We start from the raw sequence: 27,194 nt of genomic DNA, 5'->3' as shown, positions 1-27,194 counted from the left end.
AGTCCACTTGCATTTTCAACAAATAATCAGCTAGTTCCATTGCATGTCAAACCAATGACCGGGTATTCAGGACAACAACTTTCAAAAATGGAAGGTTAGTCTCAGGCATCAAGCCGGAGGCCAGCCATAGCTTTGACTCAACCTTTTCAACAGACTACGTCAAAAACTCCTTGAGACCGGGACAAAGGAGACAACAACTGACTCCCAAGTTTCAGACTGGAAGAAGGGATCACAGACTGTATATTTCCCTGCTCTATAGAGGGCTCTAATGTCATCAGAGTCGAACCCCCCCCACCAAAATTCACAGTAGTAAAGGTTGCCGAAAACGGGAGCGATGGAATAGAGAATTGTCATCTGTTCCATAATGCTAGAAGGAATCTAACTGGATGTTCTGGAAAAAATGCATTACCTGCAACAACTAACTGTTCCACTAGGGATTCTGTAGCATACTGATCGTTATCATGCTGATAAAGCGCATGATCCAATATCATAGGCTAGCGACAGCATCCATAGCCACTTGTTAGGATTGCCCGACAATATTTCCTCCCAAATTTGAGCAGGGAGTCAAATTCACACTAAAGTCCATAGATAACGTGCTACAATATCTACATGTTTGCAATGATTCCTTTTGAGAAAAATAAAATGTCTACCGGAGCCTCCAGCTGATTCATATTATGAATAGTCAAGGAGATAGTTTGCCAGGACACCATATAGGCATATAATTGGACACCAGTAAGTCATCAAAAAAATTAATCTCCCTGCACAGCCAGTAAATACACAGCTAGCAGCACAGTGCTTCACAACGCTTCCTAATGCGTACCTTATGTGAACCGGTGCAAACTGGCCAGGCGCGCCGGTGCTCACACACCTGCTAATGAAGTTTAAGTACGCTAGGTACTTTGGATAGTGTAGTCCCAGTAGCGTTCAGAATAAAAACAAGTCAAACAAATGAATGCCAATTACCCCACGGTTCTTGCTAAGTTTAACAGCGCCTACCTGGTAAATACAAGGGCTAACGCCTATTTCAGGCACAAAAGCGTTAAAAGAAAAAGCTAGGTAAAATTACTAAAACAAAGCAACAGCGTGTCTACACGCAGTATAATCAGTTCCATGTGCCATTACAGAAGAAGAAAAACCATATGGAAATATATGTTGGCCCCACCCTAAAAGGAAGCCGTCTAGACTGATCTGGTAGAGAAGGTCCTCCCTGCACAGTAACACAAGCAACCAATTGGGAAGCAAGTCTGGGTTTCACTATGAGCCGCCGTGCTACATAACAATCTACTTTTTTTATAGCACTTGAAGCCACAATCTATAGCACTTGAAGCTACAATCTTGCAGCTTCACAACATGCTAATTAAGAAGTGGTACTATTTCCTCAACTTGGTGGTACTTATTGTATCTACTCCACAAGAGAAAGACTGATGCGGCCCCACTGAGATCCATTCTGCAGCCAGCACTCAACCCACTAGGCTATTTTGCCAGGTTCTAGCAGCCGACACCTTGGGACAGTAGAGATGCCAGAGAGATCCTGAAAAATATTTGGGGACAGAAGCCCTGAGTAAAGTTAACCAGGTCCACACTGATCAAGCAAAGTTTGAAAGAACCCGCATTTTTCCAGATGTTGCCATTTTAGGGCCAAGTATTACTAGTATGGTAGTGCATGGCAAATGCCTATCGCCTGCATAGACAAAGTATGAGGAGTCAGGAATGAAACTCGGACACAAGTTAGACATGTTTCTGGTTAAACACTTTTATTGAAAATAAAAGGGTTGGAAAAGTTCCTCTCACCCTGCTCTAAGAGGAATTTCCCTGCCTAAAACCAAGCCTAAGGATCTGTGTCAGGATGTCAAAATGAAAACTGCCCTTGTGTCCAAAAGTTCTATTCTGACCCTCACACTATAAATTAAACTATAAGGTGAAAAGGGAAATGTCTTTAACCGTAGGTGCTTGAAAAAGAGTTTGTAAATGAAGACTACATGGTTCCAACTCAAAAGTTCTCCAAAGAAAAAGAGTCCTTTTTCCAAATGTTGACTCCCTTCCTCTGGATAAATTGGGGCGCACGAAAATTGAAGATGGGCAAGGCCTTAATGTGCTTCCATGTTACTTCCATGTTACTTGCAAAAGTTCCCCTCGCCAAAAATTTGCAATACGTTACTCAGATGTTTTTTAAATATTTTGGCCACAAGGGAGGTACAGTGGAGGCGGAAGATGCCAGGGGTCCAAAGCCCTCAGTGCAGATTATATAATGTGGCCAATTCAGTGGAATCTCCCATGCATTTGAAATTTCTTTCTGGAAGGATATAAGAATGTGGGGGCGACCTTATGATCACTTGACAGGTGGAAATCGATGTTGATGGGTGAGCAAAGAGGCTTGGTAATCGCAGCAATGAAAGATTGAGATTAAGGATTTTGGAAATGAAAGAACAAACTGTTTATGATCTCCTAAATGTGTGATTGGGATGGGAGATTGTTGAATTGTGGTGTTGTATGATTTTAATGTCAAGATGAGGATCTTGTAAATGTTAAAGGTTTAACTGTGTCTTGTTACAATATGTTTGTTCTTGATTGCAAAACCAATAAAACATTTTAATTAAAACAAATAAGTCTGTCTTCAGTATTCCTGATATCGCTTCCTACCAGGATTTTACTCCTTGTCCTTCTTACACAGTTCTGATATTTCTTCTAAGGACTTCTGATACCAACACTCATACAATTGCCTAGTTTGCTCTCCTGCCAGGATTTCATGTACTCATCCACTTGTAATTGGCTGGTATACATTCCTGCCAGGACATCTTATTTTCATGAACTGATAATTTCCTGGTCTATCTTGTTTTCATGAACTGGTAATTGCCTGGTCTATTCAGCTACCACGGCTTCTTGTATTCATGCACTTGTAATTGCCTGGTATACTCTCCTGCAGGACTTCTTGTATTCATGCACTTGTAATTGCCTCGTGTACCCTCCTGCGGGGCTTCTTATTTTCACGCATGTATAATCGCCTGGTATACTCTCCTGCCAGCGCCTCTTGTATTCACATGCTTGTAATGGCCTGGTGCACTCTCCTACCAGACCTTCCTATATTGTCACAATGTTTCTCTCCACTTCCACAGTTCCACTTTCCCTTTGTTTTTTAATATATCCTCCTGATATGTATTATCTGATGCAGGTTCCCCATGTATTTGCATTCCATACATTCACATACTGATAGGGGTCTTGTTTTCAATTCCCTTTCTCGCTTTACAATGAGTCTCTTTGCTTTCTTTCTTCCGTTCTGTGTACTATTATTCTTGTTTGGAATGCTCGTTGATTCCCACTATCCTTGGGTTGATGTACCGGCTCTTGTTGGCGTTTCCCGGCTTGTTTGCGGTCAACCCGGCAAAGTTGCACTGCCTGCTTTCCTCTCGTGTCTGCTTTCTCTTTGTTCCGGTGTCTCTTGCGGCTTCCCTTCAGCACTCCCACTTCGCTTCAAGCTCCGGTAGGTAACGTGCTGCTTTCTGTAGTTGGTGAACACCCAGGATTACTCCCCCAGTCCCTGGCATTTCTGCAGCGTGTCCTGACCTTGCAGCTTCTCCCTTCTTTCTGAATGGTGAGCCGCACGGCTCCACCATACCGGTCTTTGCTTATCTGAATCTCGAACCTCCCAAAGAGGTGAACCGTTCTCTCGACAGCAGCAGCAGCCTCTATCACTTTGCCTCTGTTCTTTACATTTCCTGGAAACAGGGAATTTTCAGAAAACATTGAGCCTGTGGCTTCTTCTGCTCTGCACTGCTTTTTCCTTCTTCCTCATCCCAGTATTCGGTTGATTCTGGGAAAAGAAGTCCATTGTTGATGGTTGGTCAAAAAGGATTGGATAATCAGTTTCAATAGTTCAAAATGGCTAATCAGTTCTAGATAATGTACAATTAGAACTGAAGAAGGTAGTCTTGTAATTTCCTTAAAGTAGTGCAGAGTTGGAAGTTTGATCTATCTGATTTTGGGAAAGGTTTTTCTTATCCTCCCTAGAGGGAGGTGTAGACATATGGCAATAGGCCATGAGGGTATTGAGTATGAGAGGATTGTCTTCAAGGGCAAATGGGGATACCATGTCTCATCCAATGAAGCCATGTGTCAAGTGTACTCCCACTTTCTTCTAACTTCACCCCTGATCCCCCTCTATCTTCAATACCCTCTTGCTCACCTTGGGGTATCTCTTCCGGTTCAGCTCCGAATCTCCTTTTCCAGACTTCCTGTTCTCTGGTATGATGAGAGGACCTACCCCGAGAGGAAGCCACCCTGCCCCTCAAACTCTGGGCAAAAAGGGGGCCCCCGAACCGGGGTAGACCGGTGTAGGGGAAAAAGCCTGAAAGGCACAAAAAACCCCTTCTTTGCAGGTCAGTGGTGGTTCTGGTCAAGACTGCAGGACATATCAGGATAATGTCGAAATGGAGCTCGAGGCGCCCGCTAAATAGGGCAGAGACAGGAGTGTCTACCTAGGAAGGCAGAACGGCAAGCAGAGAAAGGAGCCAGTAGGGAACGCGTCCCAATGAGAGTGCTTAAGAGGGGGTCCCAGTAGTCAATGAGGGAGAGAGAGACAAAGGGAGAGGACGAGGAACGGAAGGAGGAACAAGAGAGGAAGGAGCGAAGCAGCCGGGGGAATGCGGTGGCGAAGCCACGGAAAGGAAAACTGTAGCGTACCAACCCGAAGCCTGACGCGAAGGTTGCAACGCGCGGGCTTCCGGGTTAGGTGACGTTACATAGGCTCCGCCGGGAAGCGCGGAAAAAACTAGACCGCTGGATGCGGACGCCGTCAGCGTGACGTCCAAATCAATGGCCGCCCCATCGCCAGCGTCTCCACAGCCGCCAACCGCGGCCGAGCGTGACAGTATGCCCCCCTCCAAGGCTGGTTCCCCCGGGCTTACCCGGATGAGCACGGTGAAAACTCCTGACCATTCTGGGTGCACGAACATAGGATTTAGGCTCCCAGGAGTCCTCTGAACTAGGGTAGTTCCTCCAGGAAACCAGGTATTCCAACCTGCCCTTGCGATATCTGGAATCACGAATGGCCGATACCTCATATTCTTCGGACAGGTCTTTGGTATTACCGGACAATCCAAAAGCCTTCTTGACTGAGATATGGGGATCAACCGGCCGAAGGAGGGACGAGTGAAAGACCGGGTGTACCCGGTGCATGGATTTGGGAAGCTGTAATCTATAGGCCACAGGATTGATCTTCTTGTTGATCTTATAGGGCCCTACAAATCGGGGGGTCAATTTGGTCGAATGCACCCACCTAGGCAGGAATCGGGTTGATAACCAAACTCGATCACCCTCCTTCCAATCAGGGCAAGGCGAGCGAGACCGATCAGCAAAAACCTTATACCTATGCCTAGTGGAAGCCAAACTCCGTTGAGCGGTAGAATGTGCGGTAGTTAAGCGATCCAAGGTAGATTCAATAGTAGGTATATTAGAAGGTGAGGGAAACACAGGAAGTATACTACGAGGGTGAACCCCATAGGAGCAGAAAAAAGGGCTAAGACCCGTAGCCGAATGTACTGTGTTGTTGTAGGCAAATTCTGCCGTGGGTAGAAGGCTAACCCAATTGTCCTGATTTTTGTTAATGTAACACCTAAGGTACTGCTCGAGGGAGGCGTTAATTCGCTCCGTCTGGCCATTGGTCTGGGGGTGAAAGCCAGATGATAAGGCCCTTTCTATCCCTAGTCGGTGGCATAGGGCTCCCCAGAAACGAGATGTATATTGAGTGCCTCTATCAGAGATTATCTTATCGGGAAGACCATGGAGTCTGAATACGTCCCTAAGAAAGACTTCCGCCATCTGGGGGGCAGAAGGTATTCCTGGTAATGCAGAAAAATGTGCCATCTTAGTAAACGTGTCTATGGTAACCATGAGACAAGTCGAACCCTGGGATACTGGCAAGTCTACAATGAAGTCTGTAGAAATTTGAGTCCAGGGTTTGTTGGGTAGTTCTGGTTGAGTCAATAACCCATAGGGTTTGCAGGTGGGATTCTTATTCTGTGCGCACACCGTACACGTTCTACAGTGTCTTCTCACATCCTGAGATAGTGACGGCCAAAAGAATGAGCGAGAGATCAACTCAGTGGTTCCTTTTACTCCTCTATGTCCAGCTGTCATATGGTTATGGCCCCAATCCAGTACCCTCCGCTGTAGGATTTCGGAGGGAACATACAAACGCTGACCCACTAGTAAAAGTCCTTCCGACCAACCTATTTGTGGGCGCAGACTTCCAGGTATTGAAGTGACTAAGTCCGGTCTGGTTACCGTCTTGACTTCTTGCAGAAAGGAAGAAACTAATCCCACAATCCTGTTTCGAGGAAACAGAGGGTTCCCGATTGGGGGGGTGAGGTGCTCGAAAGACTGTCTTCTGGATAGGGCATCGGCCAAGCAGTTCTGAGTGCCTGGTATGTAGGTTATATCAAAATCGTACTGACTAAAGAAATGCGCCCACCGGGCCTGTCTGGAGTTGACACACTCCATGCTTCCGAGTACCTTTAGGTTCTTGTGGTCCGTGCGTAACACGAAAGGATGGGTGCCGCCTTGGAGTAAGTGTCTCCATTCTTCACAGGCAACTTTGAGGGCCAACAGTTCTTTTTCTATTACCGAGTAATTCCTCTGGCTAGCTGAAAGGGTTTTAGAGAGATAGGCTACGGGATGTTCTGTGCCATCCTTAAGTTGAAGGAGAACAACTCCCAATGCGTGGGCCGAGGCGTCTGCCTCGACTATGAAGGGCTGGTCCTGATCCGGTTGAGACAGAATTGGAGCGGAGCAGAATCTTCCTTTCAGATCTAAAAAGGCTTGGTTGGCCGATTCCGACCAAAAGAAAGGTTTGGTGTCCTTTTTCAGGAGGGCGGTGATTGAAAGCACTATCTGTGAGAAGTGATTGATAAATTTTCTATAGAAATTAGCTAACCCCAAAAACCGTTGGACGTCTTTTTGGGATGCTGGAACTGGCCAATCCAGGATGGCTGATACCTTCCTGGGATCCATACTGATTCCTTTTTGAGAGAGGATGTACCCTAAGTATGGAATAGAAGGTTGGTAGAAGAGACATTTCTCAAGCTTGACCAATAGCTGTTGCGAGCGTAGTCGCTGGAATACTGTCCGAAGATGACACACGTGTTCGGAATTGGTTTTTGAAAACACCAAAATGTCATCCAAATAAACAATGACACTACAACATAGCAGATCGGAAAACATGCGGTCCATAAAGCGTTGGAATATGGCGGGTGCGTTTACCAGGCCGAATGGCATCACCCGATACTCAAAAAGGCCAAACGGGGTCCGAAAAGCAGTCTTCCATTCATCCCCATTTCTAATTCGCAGGAGATGATAGGCACTGCGAAGGTCCAATTTAGAAAATACTGTGGAACCCTGGACTGCTTCCAAGATGTCAGCTATCAGGGGCATTGGGTACCTGTCCCGAATTGTGACCTTGTTCAGGCCCCGGTAATCAATACAGGGCCTCAGTTCTGAGGTATCCTTCTTGGGTATGAAGAAGAGAGATGCACCTGCCGGTGATTTGGAAGGTCGAATAAGGCCATTAACTAAATGGGAATCCAAATATTTACGAAGGGCCCTCTTTTCCGTAAGAGATAAGGAGAACATGCGGCTGAATGGCACCAGGGCATCAGGTTGTAGCTCGATGACACAGTCTTCCGGCCGATGTGGGGGTAGTTCCAAAACTGAGTTGTCCTTGAAGAGGTCAGAAAATTCGGTCAATTCTTGGGGAACTTTACAAATCTCATTTACCCCTTGTTGTAGTGGAGTAAGGACCTGTACCGGCTCTTCTGCGGGATGGATACCGCAATTGTGTCTACAGTAGGAGGAAGTGAAGGCCAAAGTGTTCCGTGTCCAATCTATTAGTGGGTTATGCATCCTCAGCCAGGAGATTCCTAGTATTACTGGCAAATGTGCGGCTCGAATTAAATCGAACTGTAACTGTTCCGAATGGTGAAAGATGCGAACCATCATGGTTTCGGTGGAGTGGGTGATAGGACCTGATGAAAGCGGAGACCCATCGACTCCTTCCACCTTCTGGACTTCCTCCCTTTGTACAAGTGTTAGACCGTGTTTGTGTGCCCACATAGTATCCATAAACACTCCTGCAGCGCCACAATCCACCAAGGCCATGGTGGTAAGAACTTCCTTCGGTGTAGTCAATTGGATGGGAACTGCCATAAGACGTGAGTCCAGCGTAGTTGAATGTGACGTCACTGTCACCGTAAGATAGGGACTAAAAGTCCGACCTCGTTCACTCGTCCCCTTCAGTTCCGAGGTCGTTCGTTTCCCGACCGTCTTGGCGGTACTTCTGAGCAATTCCGAAGCAGGTGGGAATCCGAGCCGCAATACATACAAAGTCCCAATTCTCTACGGCGTCTTCTCTCTTCGGATGACAAAGGAGTTCTGGTAGACCCAATCTGCATAGGTTCTTCCTTGTTGTTGGGGTGAGCTAGAGAAGGTACCGAATGGGTGCCTTGAGGGAGGGAGACAGGGGACTTATATTTCTTTCTCTCTGCCTTACGTTCACTCAAACGATACTCAATCTGGGTGACTATGGAAAACAAATCCGACAGGGTCGTTGGACGAGCTATTCTTGCCAATTCGTCCTTAATCTCCTCCTTCAGTCCACGACGGAACACAGTATACTGGGCCTGTTCTGGCCATCCCGCGGTGGAAGCCAAGCGCTTAAAAGTGGAGATATACGTCAACAGGTCACTGGAACCCTGGTGAACATCCAATAGCTCTTCTGCTGCTACATGGACGATCTCGTCCTGTTCAAAGGTCTGGCGCAATAAGGTCACAAATCCACCAAAATTACTTATCACAGGATCATTGTTTGACACCAGGGGAGTGACCCAAGCTAAGGCGTTCCCTGTCATGTTGGAAACCATAAATCCCACCTTGGTGTGATCAGTGGAGAACAGACCAGGTCTGAACGTAAAATACATAGAACATGCTTCCAGGAATTCTTTGAGGCGCCTTGGGGTTCCGTCAAACTTGCCGGTAGATAAAGCCATGGGAGGTAAATCATGATCCCTGGGTTCTCGTGAAGTGATCATTTGTCTCAAGGTTAGATTATCAGCCTTAACGTTCTGTAGTTCAACGTTCAAGGCCTGAACTGCGGCCACTAACTCCTGTACCTGTTCAGGGGTGGCCATTGTTACTTCCGGGCGTTGCAATCTGTCAAGTGTACTCCCACTTTCTTCTAACTTCACCCCTGATCCCCCTCTATCTTCAATACCCTCTTGCTCACCTTGGGGTATCTCTTCCGGTTCAGCTCCGAATCTCCTTTTCCAGACTTCCTGTTCTCTGGTATGATGAGAGGACCTACCCCGAGAGGAAGCCACCCTGTCCCTCAAACTCGGGGCAAAAAGGGGGCCCCCGAACCGGGGTAGACCGGTGTAGGGGAAAAAGCCTGAAAGGCACAAAAAACCCCTTCTTTGCAGGTCAGTGGTGGTTCTGGTCAAGACTGCAGGACATATCAGGATAATGTCGAAATGGAGCTCGAGGCGCCCGCTAAATAGGGCAGAGACAGGAGTGTCTACCTAGGAAGGCAGAACGGCAAGCAGAGAAAGGAGCCAGTAGGGAACGCGTCCCAATGAGAGTGCTTAAGAGGGGGTCCCAGTAGTCAATGAGGGAGAGAGAGACAAAGGGAGAGGACGAGGAACGGAAGGAGGAACAAGAGAGGAAGGAGCGAAGCAGCCGGGGGAATGCGGTGGCGAAGCCACGGAAAGGAAAACTGTAGCGTACCAACCCGAAGCCTGACGCGAAGGTAGCAACGCGCTGGATTCCGGGTTAGGTGACGTTACATAGGCTCCGCCGGGAAGCGCGGAAAAAACTAGACCGCTGGATGCGGACGCCGTCAGCGTGACGTCCAAATCAATGGCCGCCCCATCGCCAGCGTCTCCACAGCCGCCAACCGCGGCCGAGCGTGACACCATGACATCTCCTCTGAGGTCCCCCCATGTGATCCTCCCTCATATAGCCGCCCCCAGTGTCAGGATCAGGTAGCGGCTGCGGTTCCCTGGCCACATGGGAGGAGGTCACCGCCGGGAGATCAGTGATGACTCCATTGATTTCATCACAAATCCAAAACTGTCAGAAAACGTGAAATATACGGGGCAAGCAAGCAATGTATGTTGACAGGCTATAAAAAGCGTCATGCCTTTTAATAAATGTTAGATGTATATAAGCACCATTTTGATCAGTTGAATCTCTTCTGCCAATGAACACCCCCAGGTGGTGTGTATCTCTAACCAATTTGTCAACCTTTCCATTTATATTGGGCATAGGGAGTGCTGGGAGCTAGCGTGGACAAGATGCTGGTTACTTCGAACTGCCCCAAGATTAGTGCTGTGCCCATTAAAATCCAACCAGGTTTTTGGGGTATCCGCCCAGCCTATGTATGACATCACAATGGAGATTATTAGCATTTTATTGGTCATTGTGAAAATCCTACTGGCGATTGGTGCCCTGCAGGTCGAGGAGCCCAGCACCCTCCCCCACCCTCATATGATGACACGGTTTATGATGGCTGACCAGGGCTGGGTGCAGGAAAGGCCAGTGCACCTATTCCAATTCCTCATAATCATATAGACCTAGGTGTACACCTTCTGTGGGCATGCCCCGAATGCTGCATCTATTTCATATATAGACCAATTGGAACATTCACTCCAGATTTATTCTGAGGTGCACAATGTAGGAAAAGTTGGCTAAGCTGCAGGGATTCTGTCTAAAAATGACCACATTCCATGTGTGATGAATCCTATGGATCCCTGCCTAAAGTCTCATCCCAGGTGGCCATGGAAAGGCAGATACTTTCTGATCCTGACCTTGAGGGTGGTGTACTGCGTGAATATCACCTGGGAGGAGACAAGGCCCAGAGTGGTGAGGAGTTCCCGTGGGATGAGACACAGTATTTGGCCTTTAAAAGGAACAACCTTTTATAGTTGCCAAAACAGGTAATAGGTAATGGCGTACTGTCATTATGATGTATCTGAAACACAGATAAGAACTGTGGTTCTGGACACAAATGCCATAAAACCTGAACAAGCCTTAACAATAGAAAGACCCTTCAAAGTACTTCAGGATAAAAATCCCCTTTACTCCCATAAGTATAATGGAAAGGAATTTTGAAATATTGCCTTAAATAAATTGTCTTCCTCTGTAACAAATTTGCATGGTTCATCCTTACATAATTGTAAGGAAAATAAATCTACCCTTAAAACCAAGAAGTTACTCAAAAGTACTGATTTTGTTGTGGTCCCATAATGCCATAAGTACTGGGACGAGGAAGAAGGCTCAAGAGTCATGCTGTAGTAGTAGCCGGGCAATTTAGCCTGATAACCCACACATGAGACAACCTGAAGGCTTAAAAGACCCCCTCAGGTGCAGGCAATTAGGAGGAGCTGGAACTGTTGCTGGAGTGTATGCAGTAGTAGCAGAAGCAGAAGGAAGAAGGCACAGTGTTAGCAATCCAGGCAGAAGTGGGAGAACCAAAGGGATGCCCGGACTCTGATGCATCAGATTTCACCTCCTTGTCCTGTGAGGGTCTTGTTCCCCCAAACTCTGGTGTGCAGAGACTGCGTAGCGGAAGGCGTGCAGGAAGGCTGCCTTTCCCCATATGAGCCTAATTGCAGAGATAGTGCAGCAAGAAGTGTCAGAGACCGCATTGAGCAGCTGTCGTGAAGCTATGGGTCTCGGGAGCGATAGAGGCTCCTTAATTGAGTGGCCAGACCGGAGATGCCTTTAGCGAGGAAGGGCGTGGGTCCCAAGTGAAGCCAGAAGTTGAAATAGAGCAGCAGGCAGAGAAAGGAACACAGAAGCCAGTGAGTTAAACCTGGCGTTCTGATTCCTTGTACAAGCACTGCCGGCAACAGTATCCAGCTTAATAATCACTCACGTAAGAGCAGAAGTGATGCGAAGTTGTTAGTTGATTCCTTAACAATGGGACACTTGAATTGTAGCACTCGCGTGTGAGTGGATATTGTCTCTTTCACTCCTCTTTCACTCGTGTGAAGACCAAAGGCTATGAAAAGCAATTGTTAAACTTAAAACTCTGTAAAGCACATGAAGAAGTGGTCGCATGGGCCTAATTAAGATTCTAGGAGGAAGAGTGACTTCTGAATCTTTATTAACTCAGTCAACAGTTGCTACCAAAAGAAGTCAAGAGCTTAAACATTATATTTGAAGTTGGAGAGAGCAAGTATTGCCCAAGCCAAGAGTGAACTAGGTATTCCTTAATTGAGACTGAAACCACCCTTTTCCAAAGCCAGAGAACAGGATAAACCACAGTGAGAGTCAAATAGAACGTCAGCATTACCTAAGAAAAATGTGTGCAAGCATTACTTGAAGCCAAGAGAATGGCAACAGGGCTTCTGGGTAATTATTCTGGCTAACAGTTGGCAGAAGGATAAAGGCAAGGTTGGGGAAGGTAAACGTTCTTCTTATAAACATTATTTTGAAGTTGTTATAACCTACATTGCCAAAGACAGTAGGAAGAAGAACGAAGTGTGTCCTAAAGGCAATTCTAGGTTGTTGCTGGTTGCAGACAGAAATGAGAGGCAAAGAGGCTGCCCTTCTGAAAAGGAAGGTTCAGAGGAAGAGAGTCTTGTCTATTTGAAGGTGTTGAAGTACCCGAAAGTGAATCTTGTCTAATTTTGTTCCTGTCTCTGACTCCAATGTGGCACTTGTGTTGGCCAAAGCTCACCATACTGCTGCCCCTACGGATTCCATTCCTTCTTTGCTTATTCCTAAAATCTACCCCCTCTTTGTACCATTTCTTGTTTCTTTTTTCAATATCTGTCTTTATATCTCCACTTTTCCTTCTGCTTTCAAACATGCAGTTTTTATTCCTATTTTAAAAAAATATACGGTCAATCCTCTTCTTGTCTCAAACTTTTGTCCTATATCTTTCTTACCTTTTTCATCCAAGCTTCTGGAGTGCTTTGTTTATTCACACATTTCTACGTTTGTTTCTGGACTGTGTCTCCTTCTACCCACTCAGTCTGGCTTTCACCTCCGTCACTCCACTGAGACAGCCTTAATTTCTGTGCTTAAGTCTCTCCTCACAGCTCGCTATTCTAGACTCTCTTCTGTTCTTATCCTTCTTGACTTATCTACAGCTTTTGACACTGGATCACTCTTTGCTTCTGGACTCGCTCTCTTCTCTTGGTCTTCTGGGTTCTGTTTTATTGTGGTTTTCTTCTTACTCGTCTAATTGAACTTTCTCTGTCTCTTGGGGTGGTAACACTTCTGCATCTTCTCCGCTTCATCACGGTGTCCCCACGGGTTGGTCTTGGGTCCTTTTCTATTTTCCTTATATACCTCATTACTTGCTCCTATAATCTGGATTATCGCATCACTTCTATCCTGATGATACTCAGCTCTTTCTTTCTTTCTTTCTTTCTTTCTTTCTTTCTTTCTTTCTTTCTTTCTTTCTTTCTTTCTTTCTTTCTTTCTTTCTTTCTTTCTTTCTTTCTTTCTTTCTTTCTTTCTTTCTCATCCTTCACTCCTGATATTCCTCTCACTGTTTCAACATGTCTTTCTGCCATCAAATCTTGGATGGCCTCCCATTTCCTCACTTTAAATGCAGGAAAGACAGAGGTCTTATTCTTTCTTGTTAAAACTCTTCCCCCAAAACCTCCTCCTGTCTATTTCTTTTCCACCCTCTATTCTGTCTATCTCTCCCACTGCGCATAACCTTGGTCTTTATTTTGATTCTATCCTTTTCTTTGCCTATCATATCCCTCTCACATCTCACTCCTGTCACTTTCATCTCTATAATATTCGTAGAGTTCGTCCCATTCTCACCTTTCATGCTACGAAACTTCTCATCTCTTCAGTAATCTTTTCTCGTTTATTCTATTGTTCTGTTACGCTTTTTGGTCTTCCTTGTTCACGTCTTGCTACTCTCAAATCAATCTATCATTCTTCTATTCGCTTACTTTGTCTTCTCTCCTATCGGGACTCGGTCTCTCCATCTCTTGTTTCTCTTGGTTGGTTACCCTTCCATTCTCAACTTAAATTTCACTTTCTTTGTTTAATTTTTAAATCTCTCTACGGGCTCGCCCGCTGGCTATCTTGCTTCTCTGCTTTTCTTTTACACTCCATCTCGTTCTCTTTGCTCTTCCTGTCTTTTCAGGTTGAATGTCCCTGCAACCCTTGTGCTCAATCACGTTTTCGTTCTTTTCAGCTCCTTGCTCGTCTTCATTGGAACTTGCTCCCTCTGTCTCTCTGCTCCATTACTACTTACCCTCTGTTCGTTGTTCCCTGAAAACTCACCTGCTTCCTTGTCCTTAATTGCCTGTTACCAGAAGTGTCTGAATGCTGACATCCACTACTGACCATTACTCTGTACCGTTGTTCTTCTAAAAGCGCTTTGGACAAAGACGCTATGCAAAGTATAATAAAAAAAAAAAATACAAATTGTTCTATCTGAAAACTGTTTTAAATTACAAAATACTGAAGTTGTGGTGGCGCATTGTGGCAGGTAGACAAGAAAGGAAAAGAGGCTGGCCATCTGTTAAGAGGAAGAGTGCCTTGTCTACGTGAAGGTGTTGAAGTACCCATAAGTGAATCTTGTCATTACTAATGCAGTTTAAATTCACAAAGTACTGAAGCTGCAGTGGTGTCACAAAGTACTGACATTGTGGTGATGTATGCGGTTGTAGGTAGGTGCAAGACTTCAGTAGCACAAATGAAGGGGAATTACTATGAGGCAAAGAAGTAGGCCCTCATGGTAAATTCTTGTAGAAGGTGCAGTTGTTGAAGTGGAAGTAGAAGTGCTGTGAAGTCATCCTGACAAAGATACCTACTGTGACTCCTAATCTTGTAAAGAGAGACCTAACAACTGTTAACCAAGAACTGTGTTTCATTAACATTTACAGAAATTGTATTTCCTTTGAACTGTGGTAATTCTTCTTGGGCAACTGGAAGTTGTTTAAAAGCATTGTGGCTAGGAACGACATTGATGCTGTTTTGGTGAAGTGGAAAGTCTTATCACCAAGAGGAGAAGCTTTTCTGTTATTGGAACTTTTTTAAATACAACTTTACTTTGACATTGAAGACATCAAGAGATGATGGATTTCCTTTTTTCTTTTTGTTAAAAATTGGAGCTGGTTTACCTTGGATCCTGGCAAATGAGAGCTCATCCAGGTTACTAAGATTGTCAAAAGAGACTGTGAATATCTTTGTTGATGTTATTTGAATTGTCATATATTTTCTTTGTGCATTTGTTTAAGTGTGAGGGCCAGACATCGTGTTATTTTATTTTGATAGGCAGGGAAATCCTCATCAGAGTAGGGATAGTGAGGCGTTTGATAACATTTTTTATTTAATAAAATGGCATATTTTGAACAAGCCTCAAAGTTGTCTGCCCCGCATTGCTGACCCCTCACACATGTTACTTTGCAAATTAGCAGTCCGGCTTTATAGCACTAAGTTGCAGTCTTTCTAGCACTCTGTAACTTGCTAATGTCCCTTTGTTTGTGTTGGATTAGGAGACCTGCGATTTGCGCCCAGAGTCCGACATTGAAGATTCAGGCAAGACTTGACAGGATGGCATATCAAGGTACGTGCACCCCCCTTCCCCAGCATGGGTCTGCTGTAAGGACCCTTTACCTAGGACTGCCAGATGACACCACATCATGAGTGACGCCTTACTCCACTCCTGGTCTCATTTTACCTTTGTCTTTACTTCAGTACACTGTAGTCAATTGAAGTGACCCAACACTACAACTGCCAGCAGTCAATTGATGGAGAAGGGAAAGCCTAGAAGTGGGACATATCGTTCCTCCTGCATGGAGTTATTTGACAATCTTACCCTCACCGTTGGGCAATCTAGGGAAGTCAGGTTATTTTGTCTGGAATGTTTCAAGTATTTTTGGATGGACTGTGAGTTTACCGCCACGAGTTGGAACAATATTACCAGGCCTGAAATATTTGCTTTTAAGAGGTTTTTCCCCAGGAGTCTGCAACCTGCAGATGTTTTGTATTAGGACTCCCATGAATTTGACTGTGCACTATGGCAGATAGGAGTTGTAATCGAAAAACATCATAGGTCCTCAACTTTAGCCAGTAGAATCATGAGTTATCAACTGGTACCACTGGTGTTTCTGTGTCTTTCTTATATTCCTGAACAATAGTCGCCTCGGACAGTGGTAGTATCTTGAAGCTCTTATGGAATGGAAACGCATACTATTGCCTTAATCTAATGATGCACTTGCACAGAGAGGGCTGCCATCTTTTTTTCTGGACCCTTTGGTGTTGACGCTGTAAAATTGTCAGTGCTCGGGAAGCATATTCGTTTCATTGTGCCCTGAGCAACCATACGAAGGACTTATCTCAGGAGGGCACCCTGGGAGAGCAACTCATTAACGTATGGAAGGCACCAATTTTACATTTAAATAACTTCCACTTCTTTAGCATGGGATGGTTCCTAGACACCTGGGAATAGATTTGAGTCCCAAGGAATGAAAAACTTGTACCTGCTGGCTGTGAGGGCTACAAGCTCTTTGTCTTTTATCTAAAGACATTTAGGAAGTTGAAGCTATTCTTGAGAATCAGCTCAGATAGTTGCACTTGCAAAATGTGTGGCTCTGGATCCAAGCCATCATCTTACACCACAGGACTTTTGCCCATAGTGCTGATGTGGCAATCTTGCCTCTTCAGAGAGTCCTGCGATGAACTGTGAAGTGGTGTTTAATATCCTGATAGGAGCAAATATCTGCTTCGGGGTGCCAATAATCACAAATCCATAGTCCACAAAGTGCCTCCGGGTCGGCGGATAATCATTATTATGACCACAATAAATCCACAGTGGCGATGCTCACATATCCCTCCATGTATAAAGCACCCACCCCACTGTGACAGAGTTTCGGGGGTCGGAAAATGGGTTGTACACAAATATTGGCGGGTAGGTTCTTATTTTAAAAGCAGTGCTCCACCAAGGCTGCCCCGGTTCTACAACCATTGCGTTTCATTGGAATTAGTCCTTGGTCAGGTGTTGTTTAAAGAGCCAGGTTTTGAGAGATTTGCGAAACTGGAGAATTGATGATAGAATAGCTGTTCTCTGTGTCGTTCAGCATTCTGGAAGTGAAACATTTCTGCATTTTCTTTCCCTTCAAGTGCTTTTGTATGCACTTCCACCAACACTGTTAATGTTCTGCTTTATCTCAGCAAATCACTTGCATTGGTCCGTGCTCCAGGTTAATGGCGCAACTGTTTAAAGCAATCATGTGAGCAGTTCCTTTAACATTGCTATCCCTTGAATAGGCTCCAATATTATTGACGATGTCATCACACATTGAAATTATGCGTTGTTTTCTGGTGCAGGAGCATCCCCTATTGCTGTAGGAGGTAATGGCTTGGGTTTTCTGATCACATGATGCTGCATGTACTCGCCCTTACACCTCATAAGTACCCTTTTTTTTTATTTTGTCAGTGTCAAGCCTATTTTATTTCTGTGCATCCAACACCATGCCCACTCTGACCTTATGCTCTTTTTCAGAACTGCACTCATGCCTTTATTGGCCTGGAAAGTCTGAGCCGCAGGTACAGTATGAAAGAGTTAGAGCATAATCATTTAGAAGATGGCGGATCCTGAATGCAGGCAAACAGTGTTGCAAGGAACTAGTACCCACCCCGCGCGGCGGCCAAAAGGGCCCTTAGTAGCATAGATTCATCAAGCAGCTTAATTTGGTTGCACACCATCTTCAAATACCAAAGTGCGGAAATGCGCAGCACAACACCATGTCCTGATTCCTGGAAAGAGGTTGGCAGTCAACCTGTATGTTTCTGTAGAGGCTGAGTAAGTCTACACGCAACCTGACCTGTTGGCTGCTTCAGTTTGGAGCCCACCACCTGGTAACGCCAAAGCGCCTGCTCCATTGTCACATATTGACTACTGTCATGGCATCCTCTGTCATGGTCGTGGGCATCTGCCTTGACATGTGTTGTACTGGCAGGATCTCTTACTTTTCAAATGGTGAAAGTAGTGTAAGCCATTTGAGCCAAGTCACGCACAATACATCGCCAGCCAATACCCCTCACTGGAAGTTTACCTTCAGCTCAAAGCCTTGCATTGTGGGTATGCAAATTAGCTCACATCTTAATCCTTTGCTCCAGGAAGTTGTCAACTTTAGTCCATGCAGGGCTCCCTTAAATACACCCTTGTACTCGTCTGGAATATCGCCAGATCCCTCTGTGACATGCTTAACCTGTTGAAGGTCATTTTAAAAGGAGACTGTTAATAAGGCCGATAAGATGTACTGTAAGAAAGATGCATACTATTTTGTAGCACTGTTTTGTGCAGGGTAATCCTAAAAGAATCTTTTAGGTGCTTTCAATTTTGCTTCTAAGGAAAATAATGGACAACAATGATATTTCCCAGGATGGCCTAGTTTGGTCAAGTCAGGAAGCTAGGGTTATTTTCTAGTTATTCAGTGTATAATATTGACTTCGTGCTGCAACCCGTCCCATCCCATCTTACACACGTGTTTTCTGCATAGGTGGCTTTCGAAAGCTAAACTAGCACTGTGTTTTAATTAAGCTGACTTGCAAAGACCAAACTACATGGTGAGGCAGCCTGACAAAAATAAAAACCTTCATAAAAGGGTGTTAAGCAAAATAGGCTTGCTGCACTCTGATTTGGCTAAGGAGCACAAGCAGCGATTCCTGTCTGTAATACAATTGCAAGGCCATCCAGCAAAGTAGTTGTAATCAAAATGCACCTCTGTCCTTTTGCACAGTACATTATCTAATGAAAGGTAGACAAACAGCTGTGTCTATATGTTCAAATCCAGGAACGTGACTGATTTAGCATAAGGGAATATCTGAAAATTAACATACTTCTACATATCCGTATTGTGCGTCCAAGTAACCACAACAGAATATACTTAAACCTTCCAGCGATGGTAACATAGCTCATTAAGTTTAGGGTCTGCTGGAGAGAATTATTTAACATCTAGGTAACACGTTAGAATATTGGTAGGGCTGGCATGATGAATCACCCTTTGAATAAGGTAGGCTACTAATCAAGTCTATTAATGACGGGTAGACTTGGGGTCCTGCAAAAGGTGCACTTTTCCTAAACTGCCTTCAATTTTTTTTTTATGATGATATTGGTTTACAACCACAACAAACCTTACACAAAACATGAAATCCAACAATATATCAGAAATATATTATCGCTAACATAATTAAAACAAGTGGATCAATAAAATTGATTACTAAAAACATTTTATAGCACGATGATAATTTCCAAAGTACAAGAGGAAAAGTGATACGTGCTTAACAAAATATATCCCTCTCACTTACATGGGGGGCATTAAAATCAAGAATAAACCAGCAATATAATCCTTCTCAACAAGCACTCACAGAAAACAAGGATAGTTAAACCTACCCTACCTTAGACATGAATCAACCTTATATGTTGCAAACATTTCAGAATGGTGATTGAGGAGAGTTTCATTTCCACTCGATAAACGTAGCCAAAACTCATCCTCATACAGCCAGTCATTCTGATTCATGAATTTTCCCCAAATTAATGTGCGTATATTAACTAACTTGAGGCACTCAATCAATGTGTGTTTTAGAGTTTGAGTAGCAATTGTATTTCCACAAAAACATAAAACCTCTCCAGTGTCCATATTTCAATTCTGCACAGTCCATATTTTGCCAGTAGGGAACAGATTAAATCTAAAGCTTAAAAATTGATCTCTCCAAAATGCATGCAGAAATTTAGTCAAGTATCTTGGTAAAACCCCTAAAGACAATCCCAGTTCATAGCAAATATTTGCCGTTGGGACACAATTTAGTAGGGTAAACCTTTTTTCCATACTTTGCTTTCCAGTTTAGGATAATTAGTTCAGAAATTAATGTCTAGTCCATAAAGGATTTTAGGCATAATTTAGGCTATATAAAACGTTTATCAAAGGAATTCTGGAAAACCTGCAAAAAACTCTTTTAATCCCTCGCATTTGGGAAATAATGTCATAACTTTTACTGATAGTCCCTGATAAAAATCTTTTTCATTAATAGGTCAAATTAAAACCCTAAATATTTAGTCTGATTTACTGGTTCTAATGGAGTACTTACAATTATCTAGGAGAATTTAAGAGGCTTTTTCGAATTAGCACTACATTTTAAACCTTTTGACTTGTTTGCTTTAATTACAAGATCATTACAATCTGCAAATTGGCTAATGGCATTTAAAAGATGCTGGAGACCCAAAAGAGTGTGATCTAAAGTATAACATTGTCAACATACAACAGCAATTTATTTTTAAATAATTCATCTTGGGGGCAATGAAAAGAATAAGAAACTGAAAAGGAGCCTATATCAGAAACCTAGATTAAAAAGACAGAGAGCCAAAATGCTGTCTTGTCTTAAACCCCTATGGGTACGAATATTTTTGGAAAGAGAGCCTTGCTTATCCAACTTAAATTGCAGATAAGTATCTGAATGGATATATACAAGAATAGAGAGCAAGGATTTTGGTATACACTAATTATCCAATTTCTTCCACGGACTGCTCTATTTATTGTGTTGAAAGCAAGTGCACAATCTATGCATGCGAAATAGGCGGCACATTGGTTTGCCAAGCTTTTTGCTGAAAGGTATTTAGAACAAATTCATTTAGGGAGGTACCCAATCCTCCTCTTAAATCTGTTTGGAATGTTTCCAAACGTCCAGTGTTATTCATACATCTCTCTACTTCCCACGCAAAATCAATGATGCAAACATTTTGCTTTCAGCATCTAAAAGAGCGACAGGGCGATAGTTTAGCCGGCTCATACGGTGTACCCTTTTGTAAATGTGAATGATAATTGAACATTGCCAAGAGTTAGCTGGTATTTTAAAACTGCCTTCTATTAGATCCAATGCTCCATGCCCACGGGGAACCAAAGGTAAACCCTGTTCTACTGTGTGATACCACCAGAGGCATGTCCTAGCCAGAAACTTTCAGTGCATAATCATGACTAGGCATCCCAACTAGCAGTGCCGGGTAGTGCTATCCATTGGATTGTTTATCACTTGTGATATAACTTTTTCATTCCGACTATTTGCTAAAATAATCTGCAGGAACAGAGCACCTGTGTGGTAAAGTTCAGATTTGAGATGTCTGGCTCTGCACTTTTTATATATAATTGAAGTTTTAATTTCCCTTTATAAATGCAGGACCAAAGGTAACAGTGATGTGGGCCCAGTAGCTGTTACTGATGCACTTTTCCAGACCAGCTAGAAGGGTCTAGCGAGGGAACTAAATATGTTGTAGTTTTTATTTTAATCCAAAATATATAAATCGGAAAACGTGAATGAATCAATGAAATATGTTCTAATGGGGGTAGGTGGGCACTGCTTTTTCTTCTTGTTTTGAGAGAGACAATGTTGAACAGTAAGTTCGTTACTTATTTGGTCCGGTCGCCAGGTCCCACCCCTTTTGCACTATGGGGTGGTTAGAAATATAGCAAGAATAAGCCTGGGTTAGGTGTCCCAGACGAGTGGAAGGACCCATGTGGTGATCCATTTGTATTCAATTTCAGTTTTCCATGTGTATCTTTAAATCCTACTCCAAAAAGGTTTTATAGTTTTTCACAAAATGATTGTCTTTATTCCAAAGACTTTTATGAAGCAGGCCTGTTGCACCCTTTATTCTGCGTCCAATGCATTTCGGTCATACTTGACCTTCTTCAGGGACTGTTATAGAAAAAGAAACCATATCTTCAAGCCATATCAATATTGGGTATCTTTACCAGAAAGTGGTTTCTTTACATAATTACATGTTTAACAGTAGTTTACCAATGCAATATGCCAAGCTTCTTGTTTCTCTGTCTGGGGGTGGGGAGAGTCCCCAATTTCTATCCCACATTCAATCTGGTGCTCTCTGTATCTGTGTGATAATATGATGAAAGCATGTGTCTCTTTGTTGGCATTTCAATTTTACTACCATCATATTTCAGGCATTGTTATAGCCCAAAAAAAATACATTATTTCAAATAAAATGTTGCATACCTTTCTTCTCAATGATAAAGTAACTTGTCTCTGGTCTGATGCTTTAGGCAACCTGTGTATCAAAATATATGCCATCTTTCACACGGTGGCCCCAATTTTCTTTATCAGCACGTCCAATACTATTTTTTTAACAGTCCCTATCGAAGGTAAAGAGTGACCAAAATGCATTGGACGCAGAATAAAGGGTGCAACAGGCCCTGCCTCCAGCTTCCACATATAGTTAATTACAAACCAACAAACAACCTTCTTCTGCCGGTATCAGGTGTGATTTCATATTGGGCAGAAGAGAGTAAGGAGTACTCTGCATTTATTCAATCTGTTCTGCAACCTTAAGACCCGGTGTACAGGGTATTTTGTGGTCCAGGCCGGGAAGCAAGAAGCCAGCAGCTCCCTGTAAAGGCTACCCTGCAAAGGCATGCAGTCACACTAATAGAGTGCAACCCCCAGATTCTGTTCAGTTTAACTTGCCATTAAATGCCTATATTATTTCGAGTGGACAGGCCCGTTCCTGTTCTCACTTGCACCTATACTGGCAGAGTCATAGGCAATACAAAGGTGCCACCAAATCCTCTATCTTTGGTTGTCCATGCCTTACTTCCTGCAGTTCCAAACTGAGGAACTACAATCATACCACATGAAAAGTATGTTAGCAATTTAGAAGTTGTTCTAATCTATTTCTCCAAAGTACAGCTTCAACACCCTTTTAAGAGGTGTTATCATAGAAGTCATCTTCAGCACAAATGCTGTCCCACAGGGTCTCAGAAAGAACAGGTCAAGGGGGAATTGACCTCTTCCGAACATCTACCCGCCACCTTGATGCCTCGCCCTGCAACCCTGAACTCTCCAGCCACAACCCCATGAACATGGGGCCGGGAAAAACTACTGATTGTCTGGGTACAAAGGTTGCAGCAGAGGATCACACAGCTGAGCGAACATCAGCACCTGTGCCACAGCACTTGGAACTACCACACTACAGGTATCTCAAAAGACTCTTGCCTTAAGCAGTTGTAACAATAACTCAACACTCAAAACCTTATCAAATCAGCAGAAAGTGAGGAGATGGGATGTTAAGGTCTAAGCCAACCAAATTAAATGGAATGTACAGCATAGGGTACTGTGAGAAACCAAAGGGTGTCTCACTTGCTAGTCCCCGGGGATCTCTCTCTCGGGTGGCCAGGGCACAGCCATCACCTTTGGATCCAGACCCTGGGGTGGACCAGTGTGGGAGGATCACTCGTGTGGGGGGTCTTCATGGGGTGGGGGTGAGACAACCGATGGTGAGACTCGATATTCCCCCTTTCCCGAACCCATACCCCATCCTATTTTATAGGATTCCCCAACATCCCAACTCCCCTCATCCTACACAAACACTGGGTGGAGGAAGACGGTGACTGAGGGTAAATAGGCTAAAACGTACATATCTCATTGGACATGTCCCGCTAATCAGGTCAGGCATTTGACTTTAATCACTTACATCTGATACCCATTAGCTCTCCCCACACGGATAAAATGCAGAACATAGAAACACACTCTGAGCAAGGTGGAACACGAGAAGGAGCAGATCTTCCAGGGCGAAGGCGAACCCACTGGAGCAGGACAACCGATTGAGGGACTAGAACAAAGGGTAGACAAATCCTGAAGTTCCCTACAGGAAGTTGTTGCCTCCGGGAAACCGTGAAGGAGACGGGGAGAAAGGCAAATCGCGGACAAGAAGACGCCTACATTGTGTTTCAAGGACGTCAGCGACCCTCCCGGGTGAACGACAGAGTTGGGGAGGCGAGACCAAGCCTGTGGTATTAACCTTGACTCGTCAAGCAAAGCCGCAGAGACAAGAAAGGAATGCACACAAGGAAAGATTGAAGCCGCAACAGTGTACCTCACAGTTAAAGGTTGCGCCCATGCTGATGGGACGCTAAAAAAAGTAACCCAGTGATGAACTTTTAAGTTGTCAATAACTGTGAAGCCAGTGACACAGACAAGCAGAGTGGTCCAGCGAAAGTGTGTAGCCCACTCAAGTCTTCGCAAAATGTTTTGATGTCTTGTTATAAAGCGGCAAAGTGAACGAACTCTGAAATGCGCAATGGTCAAGATTAAGCCCGGCGAAACGGAAGAGAAAAGGTGTATGCTTTAAGAGAAAGATTTCTTTGACATTTTTTGATTGTGTTATCATACTACCAAGACCAAGAGACACTGGGGAAAATAACATAAAGTGACTTGGAGCATGAATGAAAGGCAAAGTTGTCCTGCTGAGGTCTATAGAAAAAGCCTCGCACATTCAAAAGTCTTCGACGTCAGTGAAAGGACCGAGCCCAAAAGAGAGAGACCTGGAATGTGAAATAAGTTAGGGGAAGAGAACCCCTAACAAATGTGAATAAAGCTTTGGGAAAGGAACCCATGCAAGTGCTGTGATTGCGAGGTCCGAGCCCTGCTGAGGGAAATATACGTGAACTTTTGTTAAACTGTGAAAGAACTTGTGGAAAGTCAGAATAAATGACTTTAACATTGAAGGCCAAGCGGGCCTCGACCCACGTTTTGAGCTGCCTTTTTTTGATAAACTGAGCCAGAGTGCGACATCCTGTTTACAGGGGCTGCCTTACTCCGTGCTGTCCAACGTGGGGAGGAGAGATAACTCGGCCACCTTGATCCTTTGTGTTATAACACTGACATTCCTTTGCATACACATTCCACTTTACACATTTTATGTATAAGAGATAGGGCAGGCATTAGGTTTTGTTAGTATAGGCCATTTTGATTTGACATAGACTGACTAGGACTATTTTTTGATGGTAGAGACTACTCCCATCCTAGCTATAGGGCAAAGTAGGAGTTTTTACAAACCTCAAGAATTGAATAAAGGTTTTGAAACGTGTACTTCTTGTGTCAGTGTCATACTTGTGATACCATGCCTCCCTTACAGTACACTTTAGTTAATTACCACATACACTATTTTCCATGTACTTAATGCGACTCCAACTCATGATTTAATTGCTTTGAATATTGCTATGTGATACCTGTGACATGTCTGACACTTTCATCCAACCCCCTGTCAACTGCAGTTTTCAGTATGGGGTTTGTAGTTCTGTTTGGGACTACAAAACATTAAATGTGTGGTACGTTTGACTAAAAAGCCAAGACAGGACACCTATTGGCTCATTCCTACCAGTACCTACTTAGTGTCTGGTGGTTTGGAAGGAGATATCTGTTCCACCCACAGCATGGCATTCATGGTGGTCATCTGCACTCCCACACCCCCAGCAAGCCATCCAGGGGTGTCTTATCTGTAACCCCCACAGCATGTCATGCAGGAGTGGTACATCTGTTACCCCCACACCGGTTCATCTGCACCCTCCAGACAATGTCAAGCAAGGGTAGCTCATCTCTACCCCCCCCACAGCATGTCATGCAGGAGTGGCTCATCTGTACCCACCACAGCACATCGTGCATGAGTGGTTCATCTGTACCCCCCACAGCATGTCATGCATGGTGGTTCATCTATTCCCCCACAGCATGTCATGTATGGGTGGTTCATCTATTCCCCCACAGCATGTCATGTATGGGTGGTTCATCTATTCCCTCACAGCATGTCCTGCATGTGTGGTTCATCTGTTCCCCCCCACACCATGTCATGCAGGAGTGGTTCATCTGTCCCCCCCCACACCATGTCATGCAGGAGTGGTTCATCTGTTCCCCCCCACATCATGGCATGCAGGAGTGGTTCATCTGTTCCCCCCCCACACCATGTCATGCAGGAGTGGTTCATCTGTTCCCCCCCCACCCACATAATGCCATGCAGGAGTGGTTCATCTGTTCCCCCCGCCACACCATGTCATGCAGGAGTAGTTCATCTGTCCCCCCGCCCCACCATGTCATGCATTGATGGTTCATCTGTCCCCCCCCCCACACCATGTCATGCAGGAGTGGTTTATCTGTTCCCCGCACAGCATGTCATGCATTGATGGTTCATCTGTTCCCTGCACAGCATGTCATGCATGAGCGGTTTGTCATGCTTTTGTTTCTTTGCATTCTTGTACCTGGTTTGTATGCTCATTCCACTAGAAGTACAACTTTAGAGGGACATGAATGCCAAGTAATCTGGACTTGTACGACTGCCCACACTTGACATCAAACAGCTTGATTTGGATGTGGCATTTGCAGGTCATGGAGCAGAGCACAGGTAAAATGATGCCATGTGTAGCAGTTTGATAATCCAATAGATCTAACTATGCCACATTTGAGGGGACAGTGGTGCATCCTGTACTGTTTGTTTCTCTACATTTTGCTTTGTTTTATGTTTCTGTTAAACGTGCATGGCTGCAAATGAGCCAGTGCTGGAAATGCAATTGCAGTTTATAATGATCTACTAAATCGAAAGCTGCAGAGAGGTCTAACAGCATAAGTAAGCAAAGTTTACCTGCTTCTCTAGAGGTGTTAATCTGGATTTTCAAATCCAGGAGTGCCGTTTCTGTGCTATGGTTTGGGCGAAATCCTGATTGTCTGGCACCTAGGAGGTGGTGTTGCTCTAGGTGGTTTTGGATTTGGATGTATGCTATTTTATCTATTATTTTTAGGAGAAATGGGACAGTCGTTATTGGACGGTAATTGTTGGGGATGGATGGGTCGAGTGTTGGTTTTTTTAGTAGGGGGGGTGACCCAAGCTTCTTTAATGCTGGCGGGGACTGTATTTGTATGGAATGAAGCATTAATAAAGTTGGTGATGATTGGTGTCAATGTGGGGGCACAGAGTTTTATTAAATGGGCCGGGAATTGATGTAAAATGTCAGAATATAATCATTTGTGTTCACCTTGTGAAATTACTTGCTGGGTGCCATCTAAAAGTGCATGTGGAGACCTATGATCCAGGAGCATGAAAAGCCCATCATGCATTGTCATCTCAGGGACACACATATCATAGCAAAATTACAAGGTCATAAACGGGTAGCATCAATGATTACTTTGACAAGGTGAAATTGCCCAATCTCCTTTGCCCCAGTGGCACTGTTTGCTTCAGTGAGCATGGGGCATTGCGATCTAACTGCAAAGGAATAATTAGCATTAAGCGGGAAATGGACTATGTCTATAGTGCAATTAGGCGGGGCAACAATCTTATATCAATACCCAATACACCGTTAGGCACTCTCAACTCTTTGAATTCTATCCGTATG

The 27,194-nt window shown here is 44.3% G+C and overlaps 1 protein-coding gene across 1 annotated transcript in view; it reads left to right on the top strand.

The window, feature by feature from the left end:
* Positions 1-27,194, top strand: part of LOC138566882 (phospholipid scramblase 1-like) — a 184,900-nt gene that overhangs the window by 112,561 nt on the left and 45,145 nt on the right. The window contains exon 2 of the mRNA XM_069644603.1: positions 15,519-15,589. Within this exon, the coding sequence (XP_069500704.1) occupies positions 15,577-15,589 (13 nt within the window). The 5' untranslated portion in view covers positions 15,519-15,576. The remainder of the gene's footprint in view (positions 1-15,518; positions 15,590-27,194) is intronic.

This window comes from Ambystoma mexicanum, chromosome 1p (assembly GCF_040938575.1).
Source record: "Ambystoma mexicanum isolate Mex_15411 chromosome 1p, UKY_AmexF1_1, whole genome shotgun sequence".
NCBI lineage: Eukaryota > Metazoa > Chordata > Amphibia > Caudata > Ambystomatidae > Ambystoma > Ambystoma mexicanum.
Note: the sequence above shows the minus strand (reverse complement) of the source record. Positions and strands in the feature narration are given on the sequence as shown.